Source organism: Xenopus laevis, chromosome 2S (genome assembly GCF_017654675.1).
Source record: "Xenopus laevis strain J_2021 chromosome 2S, Xenopus_laevis_v10.1, whole genome shotgun sequence".
NCBI classification, from domain to species: domain Eukaryota; kingdom Metazoa; phylum Chordata; class Amphibia; order Anura; family Pipidae; genus Xenopus; species Xenopus laevis.
This window is the reverse complement of record NC_054374.1, coordinates 36,248,739-36,269,859: the sequence shown is the minus strand read 5'-3', so window position 1 is coordinate 36,269,859 and position 21,121 is coordinate 36,248,739. Positions and strand designations below refer to the sequence as shown.

General features: G+C 39.8%; 1 protein-coding gene across 1 annotated transcript in view; it reads right to left on the bottom strand.

Moving 5' to 3' along the window:
* The window catches only part of slc43a2.S (solute carrier family 43 (amino acid system L transporter), member 2 S homeolog), a 45,753-nt gene extending 25,642 nt beyond the window's left edge, over positions 1-20,111 (bottom strand). The window contains 4 exon segments of the mRNA NM_001097830.1: positions 221-276; positions 373-577; positions 14,704-14,905; positions 19,969-20,111. Coding sequence (NP_001091299.1) covers positions 221-276; positions 373-577; positions 14,704-14,863 — 421 coding nt within the window. The 5' untranslated portion in view covers positions 14,864-14,905; positions 19,969-20,111.
* Positions 20,112-21,121: the final 1,010 nt, after the last annotated feature.

The following is a 21,121-nucleotide window of genomic DNA, read 5'->3' as shown; positions in this document are numbered from 1 at the left end:
TTACAATTAACTTTTAAAAACACTAGTTAAGTGAAATGTATTAAATAGATGTAGTTCAGAAAGTTACTTTTGGGTGGAGATGCCCAAATATGATGCCATAGCTTATGTTATGGAAGAAACATTCCTTCTCTGCAAATTTGGATTTATATATGTAAGATGTCACCATGCTTTGCTTGGCAGAGCTAAACTGCAGATAAAGCACAAAAAGAGAGCTACTTACAGTTGGGATTACTTGCTCCATATGCTATCAATAGACAGGATACCCCAAAGCTGGCACTGCAAGAAAAATGTAATGATAATTTTACTGAATATGCTGTCATACAGTGTTATGGAAAAGAGACAAGAGAGGGGTAGAATAGGTAATGCACTGACCTTCCACTAAGCCTAAGCTTGCGGGGTCCATATTTGTCCATAATGATTCCCAAGGGAAGAGATATGGCACTGAGTAGAAATGATCCAACTGTAAAGGCCAAATTTAACATTTCATCCTGGTCCTTACAAATAAGCCAGCCATTCATCTCCATTACTAGTTCCGTCTCATTTCCCGAGAGAGTGCTGTTATTATAAGTTGTGTTTTCTAAAATAAAACACAAGTGGAAAGACTATGTTAAAACATAATATACAATATATACATTCAAAGAGATATCATTCCACTGGTGCCTGGGAGCTTGTCTTTAAAATATTTTCTCATTCAAAGTGACCATAGCTGTTATTGAACTTAAACTTATTTCAGAACTAAAGGCAGCAATAAATCCCCTAAAGGGGATGTTGGGAGTTGTACTTGAAGCTTAGCAGAAGGACCACACGTTGCACAGTCTTGTTGCCTTAAATGAACAACATTACTTGCTGTTCTGATCATTTGGGCTGCCTGCAGAAACAATCAAAACACTGGAAAGGTGGCCATACTGTACAAGGTTGGGCCAACTATGGCTGTCTTTCATCTTGGACCCTTAATAAATGTTTTAAAACCCTTGGGCTGACCCATGATCAACCTAAACCATGTTCACCAGTGATGTGCGATAAACTAAAAAGTTGACTCCAACCAAACCTGAGCTTGGCAAGTCGTCATTTTTTATATACCTGCACCAGGTCTTCTCTAATGTTACTGAAGTGGGTGTGTGTGACTATAGAAATACCGCCGTTTTACATTTTTCAAGGGGGGGCATAATTAAATGATGTAAAATCTGGAACAATTTGAAATCAAGAAAATTTATTATGCATACCATATAGGTGGGACCACAGAAAAACATGCAAAAGGAGGGATAACTTAAAGGAACAGTAACTGCAGAGAATTAAAGTGTTTTAATAGAAATATAATGTACTGTTGCCCTGCACTGGTAAAAGTTATGTCTTTGCTTTAGAAAAGTGACTATAGTTTATATAAACAAGCTGCCGTCTAGCCATGGGGGCAGCCATTCAACCTGAATAAGGAAAAAAGGCACAGGTTGCTTAGCAGATAACAGATAAGCTCTGTTATAGAATACAATGGTGTTCAGAAGAGCACATCTATCATCTGCTATGCGACCTGTGCCTTGAATGGCTGCCCCCATGGCTACACAGCAGCTTGTTTATATAAACTATAGTTGTGTTTCTGAAGCAAACATGGCAATTTTACTTTTTTACATTAAAACACTTTCGTTTGTTGGTGTTACTGTTACAGGGGATGTTAAATTGAGAATGAAAGAGCAAAGGCAGGCAGGCAGGCAGAGAAGGAAGAAGAGTGTACTGTGCAGGCAGAGAGAGCTATGGAAAACATTTGGTTTACCCCCTGATGATCTGCAGAATTTGCAGGTTTCAGTTTGATTTGCACATTCATAATGTCCATTTGTCACATTTTCATGAGCCATGATTCATGCCTTTTCATCTCGGGGGGTCCCCTCTGCTACAGGGTCCCAGAATGCAGTACCCCCTGATTTCAGCCACGCATTTATAACTTCTAAATATCCAGAGCCCTACACCATTTCCTCTGGCAACTGTGGCTTACATACTAGCTTTAGTTAAAACTTAAAAGAATGAGTTGGCAATAAGTATAGCTGCACAGGTCACTTTGCGATCCCATATGCATCTGAATTAATTGATATAAAGCTAAAACTTTATGTTGTGTTTTCTAAGCCAGCAGAGAAGATGCAATTTGCTGCCTTCAGCCCCTGTCTGTATAATGTCTGTCACATGTGCACCCAATATTTTTGCAGCCGAAATATGAGGATTTTGTTTACTTCACTGGCATATTTACAAATGCCTAAGGTACTGGTAGCAGGTCAGGTTTTTGTAATCTGTAATTGTGATATAGTATGACTAATCTGCAACTTTTTGTTGACATTATTTCTGTTAATTCCGTTACAGAAATACTACATGTACTTTTTTCACCGTTTTGGGTATGTCATAGTTACACAGAATTTAAATACTTCATAGCTACAGACTCTCTCTGACTGAAGTCTGCCATTTTGTGTTCTCTGCATCATTTACTTCCCATCCCCCTTTGGAGGGAACTCCCTTTGTGCCTTCCTTGTAGAGACTGGGGGACTTTGAAAGAAATGGATAAGGTAACAGGAAACAGATGTGGGTGAAGGGTCAGGAAGATAAACAAGCCTTTGCTATGATTCTGGGAAACACAGGGCCAGTGTAATATGGCTGAGCCATGCATGTATTTTGCACAAACACTCTGCCTGCTGCTTCCATTATACAACTGTACAAGGGGAATCATAAGTGTGAGCAAGGCAGTTAACGGAACACATTAGTAAATTCTGTTTAAGCCCTGGAATGGAACAGCCTGTCTATATAAACAGGGCTTAGCCACCGTCCTCTACATTGAAGGACCTTGGCTCCATTCCCAGGGCAGAAATGCCTTGTTTGTCTTAGAGCATCTGCAATTCATGTTAAGAACGACATCTTTGGGCTGATGGTTGGCTGTTTTACTTCAGTAAATTAATAGAGAACTCTCTCTATATACAGTAGCAATGAAAAATGTTCATTAGCACAATTAGGAGATGACAAACTCCTAAATGAAATCCAATGAAATCTTATCTCCCATGATGATATAAAACCGAGTAGGGCATAAAGGTAATCCCCCCCTCCCCAATAAACCCAAAGCTAGTGCCAGATGAGTCTGAGAGTTCGCATTTTGTGCTGAAATCTGCAGCATCTGTCTGCACCCCAGAGCGGAGGTAATGTTTGTGGGTGCAGGCACAACAGAAAAGGGCAGATGATTCTTGGTCTGCTTTTGTTCGCAAGCCAAGATCGGACTCGCCTGGCCCTAGCCTAATGAACACATGTTAATACTAAGCAACTTTCCAATATACATGGATTTTTACAGTCATTTTTTTATAAATGTCATGATGCTATAAAAAAAACCCACTATCGGACCCTATCTACCCTTTTGGTTCTATCGGTTGAAACAACGTAGCAGAAAACAGTTGATACTCAGCTCTGTGAAGTAGCTTGCATGACTAATTTCTGCTACACTGATTCAAGAGACAGAAGCAGCAGTGCAGAAAGGGACAAAAATATACTGCTCTCAAGTGCAATTAATATAGACTGTACAATGGAAGCTTGCTTAGAATTGCATTTTCCTTAATCAGGAAAAAATTTAATTTCCATTTACACCCCTTTTGATATTCAAAAGCATTCAGTTATTGAATATTTAGTTATCAAGTGACAGGCTTGACATTTAGGACAGATGTATTGTAATATAGTTCAGTTTGTCAGTTTCCAGCTGAACTACATCTCCCAGCATCCCTTCAATTGTTAGGGATCACTGGGAGTTCATACTACAATGGCTTGTCACAACTTGAGAGAGACAATTGTGCTAGTTACACACAGACACATGCAAAACCTTCCATTTTCTGTAACCCTGCCCTTTCTGAGGTCCACCAACATCTTACCCTATTCCACTACTATTATCTCAACTGCTACAGGCAGCATTTCACAGTACTATATTTACTATCCACAAACCCTTCTCAGAGGCTATTATTCCAAATCTTACTATAGGCTTCATATACTATACCTGTTATCCCTTTGCTACAGTACCAGCCTAGAGGCTATAACCCCCACTGCTAGATATACTATCTCCCTATGCCAAGCCTAGTCATAGGCCTAGCCTAGGGGGTCATCTACCAAATCCACTGCTGCATGCGCAAAAGCACTAAGAGGGTGCAAAATGCACTTGCTAGTGTTAATTTACACAACAATTGTGATCAGGGATTTCACTACAACCTGTGCCTTGTGCAGATTGCAAGGTGCACACGAAAGTACTACAAGGGCATCCAACTGCATCCTTTGCCCACCATCCCACCTTTTTTCAGAGGCTATCCACCTTACTACTAGATGCCACCTTAGCCTACTATACTTTCTATCATATAGCCACTATTTTTCTACTGACTCAAAAGCTGCTTTGTCACCTGCAAGATATATATGATAGATAACATAAATATGTTCTGTCCTGAACACCATCTACTTTCACTGCTGCTCAGTGGAGCCAAACTATATCTGAGGCCAAGGTACTCTAATTATTTTAGACTCTCTAATGCAGGGTGTATTCTTCACTGGCATATATCAGATGGTTAAAAAAATGCCCCAAACTGCCTCTGCCCCCTACTATTTACTTTAAAAAATAAGGAAACCTTTATTCACTTTGTTGTGCCAAAATGTTATGATCCCCTCAGTGAATGCTTTTATCTTTGCTGTCAATCCCAGCTGTCCCTTGATAGTGAAGAAAAAAAATTACCTGGACTGTTGTTTTTAGTCCCTCTCATCTAATAAACTACTGTGCTTAAGCATATATGTATAGATATATGCTATTGATAACAATAATAATAAAAAAACAAATGTAGTATAATACTATACATTCTGAAATGTCTAATCAAGCCTGGAAATAAGTTAGCGTACTCTGCTCAGGATACCACACCTTGTCTTTGTGACTGCATACAAAGAGCATTTTATTTCAACATAGTCCTTTACTAGACATTCTGGATTACTTTCCTGGTAATATTTAACAAAAAATAGTTTTGTTCTTTGAATGAAAAAAAGCTAAACTCAACCAGCAAGCATTGCCAGGATAGGTTTCAGAACACAGAGTACTTGCTGTACACAGCCTGGATTGGCAATTAATACATGCATTGCATATTGAGGCCAATGCTAGCTCAGCTCAGAACTGAAGGGAGGTCTAATATTCTTTATTTATTCCCTCTTTGTTTATTTTATTTCAGTAAATTAAAGGAATTGTTCACCTTTCAACACTTTTTTCAGCTCAGTTGTTTTCAGATTGTTCACCAGAAACAAAGTATTTTTCATTTAGTTTCTATTTTCTATTTGTGGTCATTTTTCTAATATTGATATATTGATATTATATTATGTTGGTTGTGGGGGGGGGTCATCAACTCTGTGGTGTAAACTGTTCTAAATGATTAGTGAAAACATTTCTCATCTTTGGCCCTGCTGAGCAGAATCCCTTAGTTTCAGTAGCTGCAACTGAATAGTTGCTAATATCCCACAGATGCTGCTGAGAAATGTATTAACTAATGTAGCAAATTGTACAAATTCAGAATCTGCACCTGAATTACTGAGCTGCCAGACTGAAACAAAAGAAACAGGAACTTTAATTTTGAAAAAACAGTAAAAAAAATAAAAAATGGAAAGCAATTGGAAAAACATTCTTTATATCTGGTGATCAATCTGAAAACAACTGCACTGACTATTGTAGACTTTTCTTTAAAATATTTCTTACACCTTTTCTTTTATGATTCTTTAACAAAGCCCTCAGTGCCACAAACGAATCAAATTCAAAATGACATACTAAAAGTTTGCCCCAGACAACTAACCCAGAGCAAGCATATCTACTTTTATTATTTAATCTACCCATTAAAAGTAAACAATTGAATAGCTGCTACAGGTAACAAAAGTACTAGAATCACAAAGATTCTCCAAGGGCTGATCGAGTTACCCTTTAGCAGTGACAGATGGACAAAGGCCTTTTGACCACCATTATTTTCTGCAGGACGGCACAGATGGTGAAAATGAGGTGTGCCATTTGACAAAAGGTTGAACTTAACAGATGATTTTTTTTTAAAGAGATAACAGGTATTGTAATTTAACCACAACCCGCTGCAGAAGGTATTTACACAGTTCTGGGTCATTAACATGGTGTTTACTTCATACTAAATGGTCACTGCATCTATTCCATATTTTGCTGCCCTTATTTTTATCAGTGCAAATTCCAGGAATGCTGCATACCTTGAAAGCTTTAACTCTGACTGTGCCTGAGAGACAATCAATGAGAACAATTGCAAAATGTCTATGTATTCTGGAGAAGAATGTTTAAAAAAAAACATGTCAAAGGCCCTCACACTTAGGGGGGAAATACGCAAAGAGAACAAATTTGTAATATTCTTCAGTAGGCTTTTATTGCATTGCAAACCTTTTTTTGCGCATTGTGAACCTTTAACACCTGCTTGAAGGTGGTGTAAACTTTTGGAGCACACGTAGCAACTTTTTCAGTAATACAAACACTGTGCAAACTATTAAATTCACAACCATTATCCTACTGTCATGTGAGGGGCAAAATATTCATGAAGGCAATTTTTTTTATTTTGTGAACTAATTGCGGTTTTTGAATTAGTGACCAATATTACATTCCCCCATTAGCGTACACAACTGTTCAAACAGCCCAATACATAGTTACTATCTATGGCAACTTACATCAGCCCCCCTGGCATTTGCCAGAATCACCAGTCTGGGCCTGATGTCAAAAGGTGTGTGTATGGAATATGTTATTGTACAATATAAGTCCCTTACTTCATGGCATGTTTCTGACTATTCTTCCAAGGAACAATTGTCCCTGAAAATACTCCAGGCAGGGGGGTATAGAAGAAGGAAAGGAAGCTAGTGCTCTTCTGGATAGAAATAGGAAGTACATAGGCCAAACTGGGTGAGGATTCTTTGGACAATTAAATAAGATAGAAGCACGCTGCTCAAAGGTGAAGTACACTGAGTGCATTTTATAAGAAGAGGAGCACAGGCCCAGGGTAGAAAGTGAGCAACCAGAATCACTGAATCTTTGAGAAAGGGCACCTGTGACCTGTTGAATTATTTTGGCTTCACAAAGAAAAAATGCAATGTGCAAGATACATAGCTGTATGCAGAGTGCAGGTCACCAAAGCCATTTTTTATTTCAAAAGCCATCAACAGAAATGGCACACTAATGATAAAGAAATGGGAGGTGGCTTGTGAAGCAGTGATATGGCAGCACAATGCTATCAGTCATACTGGAACATAAAATCCCCAACAAGGGAGATGAATTGACAGAAGGAGATACTGAGTAATGCAAGATGGGAGGGATGGGCAATGAGATAGATGAAACAGAATGAGAAGCACACATACACTAACAGCACAGAGTTTAAGCCAGAGACTATATCTGCAATATTTTTCCCTACAATATAATATTCTTCCATTCTTGCCCTAAAACTGACACTGCTACCCTGTTATTATATGTTCACATATACTATCACAAAGATATCCAGCCGTGTGACCCTCCATTTTTATTTATTTATATTTTGTGTTTCCAGTGAATAAATCTCCCATCACACATTCAGCACCATGGAATTCATGGACACTGCGAGTTGCTTCAGACACACAGTAGCAGGACTAATTGTTGTGTTACTTTGTAGCATGCCAAAGTGTAACCCGGGAATTCTCTTGAGTGAAGAAGCAGGCATTTTTCTTCAGTGCCTGATAAAAGCTTCTCACTTTGTAAATATGGGGCTAGCTATTGCAGTCAGCCCAATTAATTCTCTTGCCATATCACACTGCACCCTTCACACACCCTGGAAGGGACAGTGCAAATGTGTTATTCCGGCCTGCTGAGCAGATCCCATACATCATAAAACAAAATGCACAATGCTGAACCAAACATGTGTAATGGTTCCAAGAGCAGCCGAGTACAGAAGAGAATTTTCAAACCTGCTATCAACAAATAGCCTTAAAAAAGCAGAAAGCTCATAGGGACAGGACAATTATCCTGCCTAAGGTCATATAGTTGCAATCTTCTAGATGTACCTGCCTCTAGTGGCAATAACCCATGCACGTGGTACCAATAACCACCACATTACTGCACTTCATTGAAACCAGTGAGCATCACACTTCAAAACATAAATCTATCTGCGCTATATATATTAGTTTTTGCTCCAAATGGCAATATTCTGGTTAATACACTATGGGTACAATCATTTCATTGAGCCACCACCTTATTGATATGTTTTGATGTGAGATGTTCATTGATGAAGGACATCAGTATTATTGGCACATGCATGGGTAACTGACACTAAATGCTGGATTATGATATACTTGTGTACAAATATACTGCATTGGAACAACACTAGGCCATTTTTAGGCTATTCATATCCTATAAACACATGATAAAATTTCAATGTAGTGAAATGACTTGCACTGCGTTTCTAATGGGCTGGAAGGTAGAGGCTATATATATCATCACCCTCTGCTGCACAGACGCCTGAAAATCACTGCTTGTTTCCTGTAACTCTGTGTCCAAGTAGCAAAAAAATCAAACTATTGATTATTCTTGTCGGCTTACTCTCAGCCTTGTTTCTTCTATTTGCTTTCAAGTACAGTGTATATGAAAGAAATGGGTGGCCTGCAGTAAAACAACAGAGCTGGAATATTTCTTTTAATAGACAATGCTTTATGTAAGAATGTAAGTACTATGGATATCTGAGTAAGTTATCAATTTAAGGTATAGACGCTGTTTTGCTGCACAGATCAGCTTACCATTTTAATAACAAAAGGTAAAAATTTCTATCAAAAGTCATCACTCAATATGGAAGCACTCCTGTATACCCCTTAAAAGGAGAAGGAAATGCTAAAACTAAGTAAGCTTTTTAAGAAAGTTCTCTATAAATACACCAGTAATGCCGCTCTGAGTCCTCTATCAAAAGAAACACAGCATTTATTTCCTTCTATTGTGTATACATGGGCTTCTGTATCAGACTTCCTTCCTTCAGCTTAAACCTCCAGGGCTGGGGCTTGAGCATGCTCAGTTTGCTGCTCTCTCTCTCTCCCTTACCCCCCTCCTCCCTTCCCTGCTGTTATCTGATCCCATGAGTGAGCAGGGAGAGACTCATGCAGGAAGTGATGTCACACCAAGCTAATATGGCAGCTGCTATCCTAAACAAACAGAGAGAGTTCTAGAGCTGTTTACTCAGGTATGGTAAAGCATTCTACAGAATAAATATAGTGCTATAGCTTACACTATTGTGGCTAATCTATTGGCGATAAACTGCTTTGGTAGCTTTCCTTCTGTAGCTTTCCTTCTCCTTTAAATTGTTTACCTCTATGGTGCTAGAATTCCTTGGACATTTGGCAAAGTATCACCATAATAGGCACATAGCATATTTACTGATATGAGTCAGTGATACAAAGCAACATTTCAGGGAGAAAATCCCTCCTTTGCCAGGGGTTAACAGCTTTGGGTCCACTCGCCGTCATCCTGCTAAGGTCATTTAAAGTGTTCAGCTTCATCTGATTCTGTTCGGGTTATAGTGTATGATCAAGACACATTGCATGACAAAGCAATAGAAAAACAGACATGCCCTCTCTTGCTTACTCAATGTCATCATGTTGCATCTCTCTGGACCTTCATCAGGCAGCACTGGCAAGCCTTTTCCACCATCAAGGACAAAGCAAAGATGTCAACACAAACCAGTTAACAACCATATACAAATTAAAATCCCCTGCCAGAGAATATGGCACAGATCCAAAATGATCCTATATGCTTGATTCCCTAAAGTGGTCACAATGATCCTATCTAGGGTTACAGCACAAACAACAGCTTCACATTAGGAAGTTAGGAGTACAAGAAACAGCATAAAATGAAATGTTAATCTCCTTTGAACTCTAGATAATCTTCATATTCTTCAAACAGGGGTAGAGTAAATGTGTTATTATTGCACTTAAATGGATTTACTTGTTTGTGGACTACTGTATTAACATGCACTCAAATTTTAAAAGATCCTGAGTTAATAATGGAAACAAAAAGAAAGGGACAAAAAAGTCCAAAAAATTAATTTTGCCCATGAATTCTGACCCTCCTGCTTGGAAATCTTATCTCAGTGTACAAAGGTGAATATGGAGAAGCAATTACTATTCTGCACAAAGATATATTAGTCAGGATTATAGGAAAGGGAGCTTAGTCCAGGCATACAAAGTTCAATTGGCACGATTCTGCTGTGCACAGTCTGGCTGTATGAAGATTAACCAGAACTTGAACAAACACAATTTATGGAAACTCCAAGCTGGTTTTGATCAAACAAGACCATAAAGAAACTGTTATCAAAACAAATAATATATTCAAACAAATGGCAAGCAATCATGCATTTTAATTGTTTTCAAATATTTGAAATGAAACTAAAATAAAATTAAATTAATCAATAAAATAAAATTACATTGTTTCAATGCCTAGAAATGACTGTCAAATGAATTACATATTTTAAGGGTTCTCAATGTGGCTTGGAAGTAAAAACCCAATAATTGGTAGCCATGCAGTTAAAGTTGGGTTACCACAACTACACAATAAATTCAAATGTCCTACTGCAAAATTATGTAAAAAACTGAAAATAATAAAAAGCAGTTACTAACAGCTGTAGAACATGCCTTATTTCTACTGATGTGGTCTTCTACCTGCAGCTGTTTATCATTAATCTGAATGGGAAATGTGCATCCAATGGCAGATGCTACTGTCTGGTCAGTATTACACACTGAAACCCATTGTTTACATCAGTGCAGGATTTTATGCCCATAACCTAATTTCGATAAGAAAGCTAAGCAAGGAAAAGGAAACAACTACAAAGCAGTTCAAACATATATTCTTATGAAATCTGGATATTTTCAGGATCATAAGCATGCCCAGCACCAATGAGAAGTGCATGCACAATGTCATGGCATATTTACAGTGATTTTAAAATTATAACAACCAGCATATCATATATCTCCACTCACTACAAAGTGTTCAAATATGCTCTCTCAAGTTTAAACAATAATTTTGTGAGCCAGCAGTTTAGCCTAAGTGCTGCAACTGCTATTTCAGTGACTATAGAAAGGTGCAGTAACATGCAGTCAAGAAGGAGTCTTAAACAAGACATCCTCGATATCTCTGATTCAGATACATTTTGGGTGTGAACATCTACCCTACAGCAACTGTCAGTATCTCACGCAGACACCTGCTTGAATAACACCATTGAGTTTAAAGGGAAAATTAACCCTGATCTAAAACGTGCCTCTACCATATAAAATATAATTGCAGGATTAATGTGCATTATGGATAATCTTTTACTGGTGTGTGATGAGGTTTTTATGGCACTAAATAAAAATAAATGAGGCTATAAACATGCTTTTACAGAAACTGGGTTGCAAATACACTTTTTAGGGTTTTGATATCTGGTGGAGGAATAGTCCAAAGAAAAAGTGATCTAAAACCACAACACACAGATGCAAATATCAGAAAATTTCTTTACTTCAAGTGGACTATGGCTTCAGCTATTGAAAAGTAATATGTGCATGGTCTCAAACACAGGGGAAGTGTGCGGGCCAGGAACATAGACATCATAGAAAATGGGGTTGGTCTGTAATATTTAATGGTGGCTACCAATGTGACAGTAACCATGCAATAAATGTTTATTATGCACATTCAGAGTCTTTGTATGTAAGCAATGCAGACAGAGCTCATGGACAGCCATTGAAATGTTGCTGCAACACCGTGTACACTGTCATGGGGTTAGGGTTGCCACCTGGCTGGTAAAAATGATGGTTAAAACCATTGTTATTAATAGGGAAAAAAGATAAATATATAGGAATTTTTTTTTTGGAAAAGTTGTTAACCCTACATGGGGTGCTGTTGAAAATGAGTATTTTAGTGACATTTGGAGGGCCATAGTCTGCCCATCCCTGATATAGATAAATATGATGTATATAATAAATCAGTTACAATGTTTTTTGATGGCAGGAAAAGCTCACTTAACAAATTGAATGGTCCCCTTAGGAATTAGTGATGACTTAGGCTAGACAGGATGCTCTTTTCTTACCAAAGTTCAGCAGTTCTGGAAGTTGCTTGGATAGGCAGCTGAGTTTTAACTAACAGTTCAAAGTGCAGTGCTGTACTGCTGAGATGCTGTTTCTGAACTATTAAATATAGGAAAAGTACATGCAGATGCGATCAGAGTCCTCTTTTCATACCACATATTTTATGCTACGTCTACTCAATTTCTTGCCTGTTGCAGCACTTTCTGGAGTAAATAAGGTGCTGTCTGCGCTGCTAAAGCATCAAAAATGTTTTGCCCTCTGCCCCTTTGCTAAAGTAATATTAAGCAATATTTAAGGCTGGCTAAAGGTTTAGCCACGGTTTATGTAACACACTGATCCACCACTGTTCTGTAGCAAACCATTTTGTGACTGTAATCATTGGCCACTTTACCTAACCCCAGTATTGTTATAATATTGAATGATGCTGAGCAATTCACTGGAAATGCCGCTCACTTGGTGAGGTCACCAAATGATTTTGCAGCATACACAACAACAAACTGGCAGCATTTGGAGAGCCCGAGTTGGCATGTAATGTTGGTCCATGGATGAACATCTTTAGAAGGCAAAACCTAGCTTTCTTTTCTGCAGAACTGTGAGCACACAGAAGGAACTTGCCAGTAGACACTTTTTACATGCAGGAATTTCCTGTCGCCCTTTCTTCGGTTAACACCACCCTTCTGATATGTCTATTTAGAAAAAAGTACGGGATGACTGGTTTATAACCGGATCTGTGACTCAGGGGACTTAAGCAGTTTGAGTAAACCCTGACATAAAGCAGCGTGCAACACACTTTAGTAGTTTTAGCTGTCCTAATAATAGTTAATCTGCAATAACTAATTTACAAGGCCTCAGTCTGCTGACTGAATTTATTAGCCAGAGTCTTCCACCTTGAACTGACATAGAGTATGGCTGTGCAATGCTCCATGCACATGAGAGGTGCAAAGATTAGTGCTCCCTGCCCTATATAGTACAGATGCATCAGTTCATTTTGCAGTTACAACTGGCTTACTTGACCAACTTAATTAATTGGATTTTGTTAGATATGCAGTCCTGGTGATGCATGTTTCATTTTAATCTACCCTTAACCTACCCTTTGGAGCATCAGTACATCTAAATAGCTGCACTTATTAGACTGTAAACTGTGGGGCATGGATCTCCTTCCTTCGATGTCATAACATCCTTGTAAATGTATATATTTATTTTTTAATTATTGCAAAGTATGTTCCTCCATCTGTACTGTAAACCTGTACAGTGGTTTGTATACAAGTAGCACTATATAAATAAGAATCTGCACACATACATACATACATACATGCTTACTGTAAGAGTATCTGTATTCTACAATTTGTATAAAAGGATGGACTGATAGGGGCATAAATAATAAACAGGTTTTAGACGAAAAAAAAGTTGCATTAAAGCAACATTACAATCACCATATATGAATTTAGAAAAACATAGTGTGTTTTGTGAGACTTTTCTAGCTTATCAAAACATTGGTACCTACAGTATGTCTCACAGATACCACATTAACATATAAATAAATTATAATACCTGGCAGAAGCTAATGGCTTAGTTTTTTTTATAGGGCACAAGGACATTAATGACTACCAACAAAACTACCATAAACATCCTAAGCCTATCTGTAAACAATCTCATAGTAAGACATAGTAACATAGTAAGAAAAAACAATAAAGCAATTGAGGATTTATGACTGAATATAAAAATTCTGCTCAAGAGGATCACCTTGCTGAAGGCTTTAGGTGAGTTTAGGTGTTCCTTGTTAATGCACTGCTAATTCCTGGGAGCAGCATTCACTGTTTTTCATAAACACAAGTGCCAGTATGAAAATATCACATGAAATATGATTCACTTAGTTTAAAGGCTACAAAATGTGAATGATTCTTCCTGCATAAAGTTTTAGTGTTACTAGTTATTAAAGGAATTGTTCAGTATAAAATTAAAAACTGGATAAATGGATAGGCTGTGCAAAATAAAAAATATTTCTAATATAGTTAGTTAGCCAAAAATGTGATGTATATAGGCTGGAATGACTGGATGTTTAACATAATAGCCAGAACACTACTTCCTGCTTTTCAGCTCTCTGCGTTTCCACTGAGTGACTTGAGGGGAGGGCACATGGATCGTAACTGTTTGCTTTTGAATCTGAGCTGAATGCTGAGGATCAATTGCAAACTCACTGAACAGTTATGTCGCATGTGGTCCTCCTTAAAGTCGCTGACTAACTCAGAGTTAGAGAGCTGAAAAGCAGGAAGTAGTGTTTTGGCTATTATGTTAGACATCCAGTCACTCCAGCTTTTATACATTATATTTTTGCCTAACTAACTATATTAAAAAAAAAATATTTTGCACAGGTTATCTATTTAGCCAGTTTTTATTTTTACACTGAACTGTTACTTTATTATTATTATTATTATTATTAACATGTATTTTTATAGCACCAACTTATTTCGTAGCGCATATTTAAGGGTCCCAGTGGCTAAAATCAGCACATGTAGGGGCAAATAGTTAAGGAGAAAGCAATTAAACATCCCCACCAAGATAGATCTTTAAATGTCCCTACAGGTAAAATTCTTCTTCACAAGCTATGACCCTTCTTACCTGGATAGTGACATAAATATGAATAGAATCCCTCTGACTTCAGCATAATAAGGAGAGAACCCCATCCTAGCAGCACAGCTGAAAAGAAAAGGTTCTCCACCACTGCAGTGCATGCCATCCACCAACGGCGCCGGTGTGCTGTTGCCAAAGTGGGTGCCATGTCTTCAGTTATATATTTATATTGCCTTTGTTAATATCAACTCTATGGAACAAGAAATGAAAAAATAAATATATAGTTAGAGTCATTTTCACCAAGACTGGACTGATATTGGCAGCTTTAATCTGCCTGTGTATGGCCGCATTAAGACATGTCATAGAGTTTATTCTTATCAATTAAAAGATATCAAACGGACAAAGCTCTAGCGGATTAACATCTCAGTAACGTAACAAGATTACAGGGGGAAATTGACAAAGAGATAACTAAAGTACTTCATAAACAGATAAGACCCTTTCAATTATAATCATGCCAACTGCTTCCCAGTGAGATTTGTTTATTGCTTTGCAAACATTTCCAGCCACAAGGTGACAGATATTAACTCTACTACTTCTTTGTCAACACCAGGTACTAAAGTACAGCCATGAAATAATTTCCTCAGGAAAACAAAACAGTGTCTTGCAGAAAAAGTGAACAGACAGCATATAACTATGCCAGTTATTTTTTTTTATTATTAATTACATGTATTTATAAAGCACCAACATATTACTCAGCTCTGCACAATAGAACATCAATGATACATTAACAACTAACATGTAAATCTAAATTAAAACAGATATAAAAGAGGGGTGTATAGAACAAAAGGTGTCAGGATTGGGCATTATTAAGAGAGATGGTGGCAGTGGCAAGCAGTGTATACTCATGGATGGACAATTGTATTTGCATCTGATCTGTGTTGAAGCACATCCAAAATTGTGTAATTACATAAGCACCACATTGTACCAGGAACTTTGCCACTAGGGTTGCCACCTTTGCTGACTGCTTAACCTGAACAGGGGGGTGGGGTAGATAGCATTGGGGGTGGTGCAGTGATGTAGGAACAGGCTTGATGACATCAGAGGTGAGCACAATGATGTTGGTGGAGTTATGACAGCGGGGCGAGGCTATCACTTAGATGCAACTGGCTTGATTTCTTTCCAGTTTTGGCAATGTTTTAAAGTGTTGATGCCAAGTTCAAAACCACACTGGTGGCAACCTTCTCTCTAGCTATATTCTGCTTTACGAGTAAGCCCAATCCTTTAATTAGAGGTATGAGATCTATTATACACAAATCAGTTATCTGGGAAGCTCTGAAATACAGCAATGCTAATTTAGAAAAATAAAATCTTGTTTTTGATTGATTTGCTTTTTTTGTATCTGTAATAATAAGAAATTAACTGCACTTGATAGCAACTTAGATATGTTGAGGTGAGTATCTTAGTATTTATATGTTTTTTATGTATTGGCCAGATTATTATTTGGATTTCATAAGGCTGAAAACTGAACAAAAAGCTCAAACCCAAACAGGCCTTACAAAAACCTAACTGTTTGGGTAAAAACCGAACTGGTGACAACCCTTTTTGCCACCTCACAGCCATAATTACTCTGATGTTGTGGGGCACGACATTGCATTGTCGGTAAATAAAATGGCGACTTGAGCCTGAGACTGCACTTTGCACACTTTGCATTGGTGAGTAAATGACCTCTTATATATGTGTAAAGCTGGCCATAGACGCAACGATCCGGTCGTACGAATCGAGGATTCGTACGATTTTCGGACCGTGTGTGGAGAGTCCCGACATTTTTCGTCCGGCGGAGATCGGTCATATGGTCGATCGGACAGGTTAGAAAATTTCTGTCGACTGCCGATAATATCTCTGCGTGTAGTGCTGATCTTACGATTTTCAGCTTTGTCAGACATAACTATCGTACGATTGCTGTCAGAGGTAGTACATTGGCTGATCTGTTCTTTCACTTCTTTATTTGATCGGAATAGTAAGACTTTGATCTGAATGGTTAGTGGCGGGTCGGGAGATGGGAAAGTCCGATCGTACGTTGATTCGCACGATCGGATTTTTGCGTCTATGGCCAGCTTTACCAACTTGCAGCTCGTACTTGACTTAAACATAGTTCAGGAAGAAAGACATATTTACAAATAAAGATTACACGTACAGATAGGATTCTATGAAAACAGACAATTACAGACCTAATGTTTTATGTTTGATCCCAGCCAGGACCCTATCAGCAAAGGCTATGTTCTCCTCTCATACATGGATTTCCTCTGGGTTCCCACACTCCAAAACCATATGGGAAGAACTCAATTGACTATAGTATATGTGATAGGAAACTTAGATCATCAGCTTATTTGGGGCAGGGTCTGATATGAATGATATATAATCTGTGTAATAGAGTTACCACATGAAAATTGGATGACACATAAAATACAGCTAGAACTAGGACTGCACTGTTTGCAATTTATATGAAATGCAAAGCCCTGCAGCATGCATTTATTAGAGGTGTCGCTATATTTTCAACTGATCTATTTTTGTTTTTTTTATACAACATTAATAATAAGGCAAAGGAATCTTTTCTGCACTGCCCTGTCATATCATACATGTCGTATTATACAGTAATTCCTTTTGTTATCCAGTGCTTAAGTATTCTTTTTTATTCAGGCAAACTACAGTAAAAATAAATTAGATTTATGTAAATTAAATAAGTCATTTGTCTTGGAATGGCATTGCCATATAGTAATAGTCTGTACAAGTAAAAATTGTGTCTTTTAAACACGTCAAATCTTCTATCGATGTGTGTTTACTATGCGCTCTTATTGTTCTGTTGTCGTAACAACAACAACCCCCACTCATATACATTTCCGGGTGTTACTGCGTCTTTAAGATAAACCTTATACTGCGTCAGTTTTTGAGGCGCTGATGTTACGGGTTAACCATTCCAGAAAATACACTGAGTATCTTTATAATCATATGTCATTCTTTTATTAATCAAATGAAGCTGCTTCTGCTGTAAACCTTCCGAACACGAAAAACAAACAGAAAAATCAATACATTGACAGCCTGCAGATTGTTTTCAACCAAGCAGGCAATAAGCGCGTTCCTAGAGTAAAGGCCCCGCCTCTAGTCTCTAATTGGTCGTAGCATGTCCCGGTACTCGCGCTCTATTGGCTAAAGTATCAGTCTGAGGGAGCGATGAAATCAGATGTCAGGAGAAAGCCGGTTTGAACCAGCAGGCGCGAGGATGCGACTCTTGTAGCTCATAAGCGCGTGAAGGTGCCGGAAGAAGCGCGAGCCCAGCGGGCGGAGGAGGAGGGAGATGGGACAGGGCAGTGCGAGGGCTGGGGGTGGGTTGTGAGGGCTGAATAGTTACCGGAGCCGTCACAGAGGCTGAATGTATGCAGCGGTCATGTAGTTGCCCACCGGCACAAACTCACCTGAGGCTGCTGTCAGGGAGAGACGGAGGAGCAATGGTCGGAAGTGGGGAGCAACTATCAGGCAATGGCGACGTGGGCCGGGGGATATGACATGTGCCCGCGCAAAGGGAACAAATACGTCGCTTAGAAGTGCACCTAGCGCTACCCACAGCTCAGTGCTAATGTCAGGCCAGCTAGCGCTCCCCGGCGCAATAGCAAGGCGCTAACAGTGGACTTAGCTGCTACATACAACTGCTCTGCCTGTACTACAGCTCCACTTCAATAATAAGCATCCCAGTGTCACAATACATGATATACGGACCGGCATCATCCACATCAGCCGCCAGGGAGGAGTCGTAGCTCAAGCAATGGGGCATTTTCCGCTTATTGCGCTTTTCTATAAAGACCCTGTATCTCAACACTATGGCACCAGCCCAAATAAAAGTGTCTTATCATATCACAATACTTAGTAATCCTGCCAATGTAATAAACCCACAACTCTACTGGCAGCTGTCCCCATCACTAACACCGGCATGAAATATAACTGCCCCCATCACTAACACCGGCATGAAATATAACTGCCCCCTTCACTAACACCGGTATGAAATATAACTGCCCCCATCACTAACACCGGCATGAAATATAAATGCCCCCATCACTAACACCGGCATGAAATATAACTGCCCCCTTCACTAACACCGGCATGAAATATAACTGCCCCCAGGGCCGGCCTTAGGCCAATTGGGCCCCGCACCTCTGGGGGCCCCGCACTGCCCCTTTCCTTTCTATTTTGTGCCTGTATGCCCTTATTTTCCTAAATACTTGCTGTGTCAGTAGCCAGCAACACTTTGTCTAGGGGCCCCGCCAACATGGTCCCAATTGGGCCCCACATTTGATAGGACCAGCCCTGACTGCCCCCTTCACTAACACCGGTATGAAATATAACTGCCCCCATCACTAACACCGGCATAAAATATAACTGCCCCCTTCACTAACACGGCATGAATTGTCACAAAAGCCACCAGTGTCGGACTGAAATGCCAGGGGCCCACAAGACCGTGGGGCCACTTTCCGAACTATTATTCCTCCTCTACTTTATTATCCTAGTCTTTTATATCAACATTCTATACTCTTTTCTTCCATTATTAAGCCTCTTTTTTCCCATAAAAAATATAGGGAATGACAATGATATAGTCTAAATGGTTAGAAGCAAGATGGCCCAGTGACACCTGGGCCCACCGTGAGTTTTCCTGGTATCCCTGTGGGCCAGTTTGACACTGACTGCCCCCATCACTAACACGGCATGAAATATCACAACTGCCCCCATCACTAACACGGGTATGAAATATAACTGCCTCCATCACTAACACCGGCATGAAATATAACTGCCTCCATCACTAACACATGAGCCATCACACCTATTGGCACTGAAATCCCCATCTATGGTGAAAGTGTAGCCCAGAAAATGTTCCCCCAGTGTGACACACTTGCTCCCAAAGGCCATTGTCATGAAACACAACAGCTCTTTTCTGTACAGTAAAGCATTACACTGGCAGCTGTTAAACTACAAATCCCAGACTCCCCTGGAAGACAAAGACCATCTGTGTACAGCTGAGAGAGCGGAACAAGTTGGGCATCACTATTAGTGGCCAGTACAAGTATGAAGGTGACTGTAGTAGTTCTGCTAGAATTATAGAAGCGACTTGCTGGGGGCTGTAGTGGAACAGCTGTTGTGTGTCAGTACAAAGGAGACTCTTTTGTCTCGGACACTTCCCCCATCTGATTCACACTGACCATTACTAGGGGCTCTGCCTGTCCCTCCTCAATACACTGATCTTCATACCTTACTGCCCTTATTATTTACCTGATGACAAGTCCCCACACTGATGCTTCTAGTTTGACTTCTTGCTGACTGGGTCGGTCCGGGTCCCAGGGAGGCTGCCTGATGTTGACTTTCTCTTGGCACGGGTCAGTCCCGGTGCCGCAGCCTCTTCTTCCTCACGGGCCCGTCCAACTTGCTTTCTCATGTCTTTATCCAGGTCCTTTTTATTGTGGGGCAGCGCTGAAAAACATTGCCGCTCTCTGATTGGCCGCGATGGGGATAGAGACAGAATTGAACCAATTGGGTAACGAGTTGACAGAGATGGGGAAATCGACGGATAACAGTGATTAATAAAACCGTGTGAGTAGCTTTCCTTCTTTCAGATCTTAGTGCGCGCTGCGCTGGTGAGGAGCCCTCAAACTGCCGGCTGCTATAAACCTGTGGGTTCAGGATTGTGGGGATATTATATCGAGCGAGGAATAAAGATGGCAAGGCTTTGCGCCGTTTACACTGAGAGGAAACAAAACACCACACAAAGAAATAAATGACTCGTTAGCCAGCCAGTAGCTACGCACTATGGGGTAGATTTATGAAAGAGTGACGTTAGAGATCTCCACAGTCCTCAGAGTGAAATTGTCTCTATGGGATTTTTAACTGCGTATTTATCAAAGGGTCATAGTAATAGTTCACCCTTTGATAAATAAGCCTTTAAAAACCCCATAGAAATGAATGGAGTGAGGCGGTATTTCTCTCTGCGGACTCTTACGTCACTCTTTGATAAATATATCTCTGTATATTGCCTGCTGCAGTCTTACCGGCGCAACAATAAACCTCAGCACGCTGCTGATTCTGTATAAAATGTCTGTGAATTAACTATTTTGCGCGCCCTGTAGCAGTGTCGTACTGGCCCGGCGGGACACCGGGAAAAAACCCGGTGTGCCCCGACCCTAAATGAGCCAGTCCCCTCTCCCAATCGGATTCGGGGAAAAAAAGTTTTTTTATGCGCAGCGCCATCTGTGCATGTGTGTGGCACCAACTGATTTAGGAGCGGCACCTTCACTCAGGTGCGCCAAGCGGCGTCTGTATCAATGCGCGCTTGCGCATCATAGTAAGGGGGCGGGGGGTCGGCAGGGGTTCGGAGGGGGCCCTGGACATAAGTCCCGGTGAGCCCTGGGCCCCCCAGTCCGACCCTGCC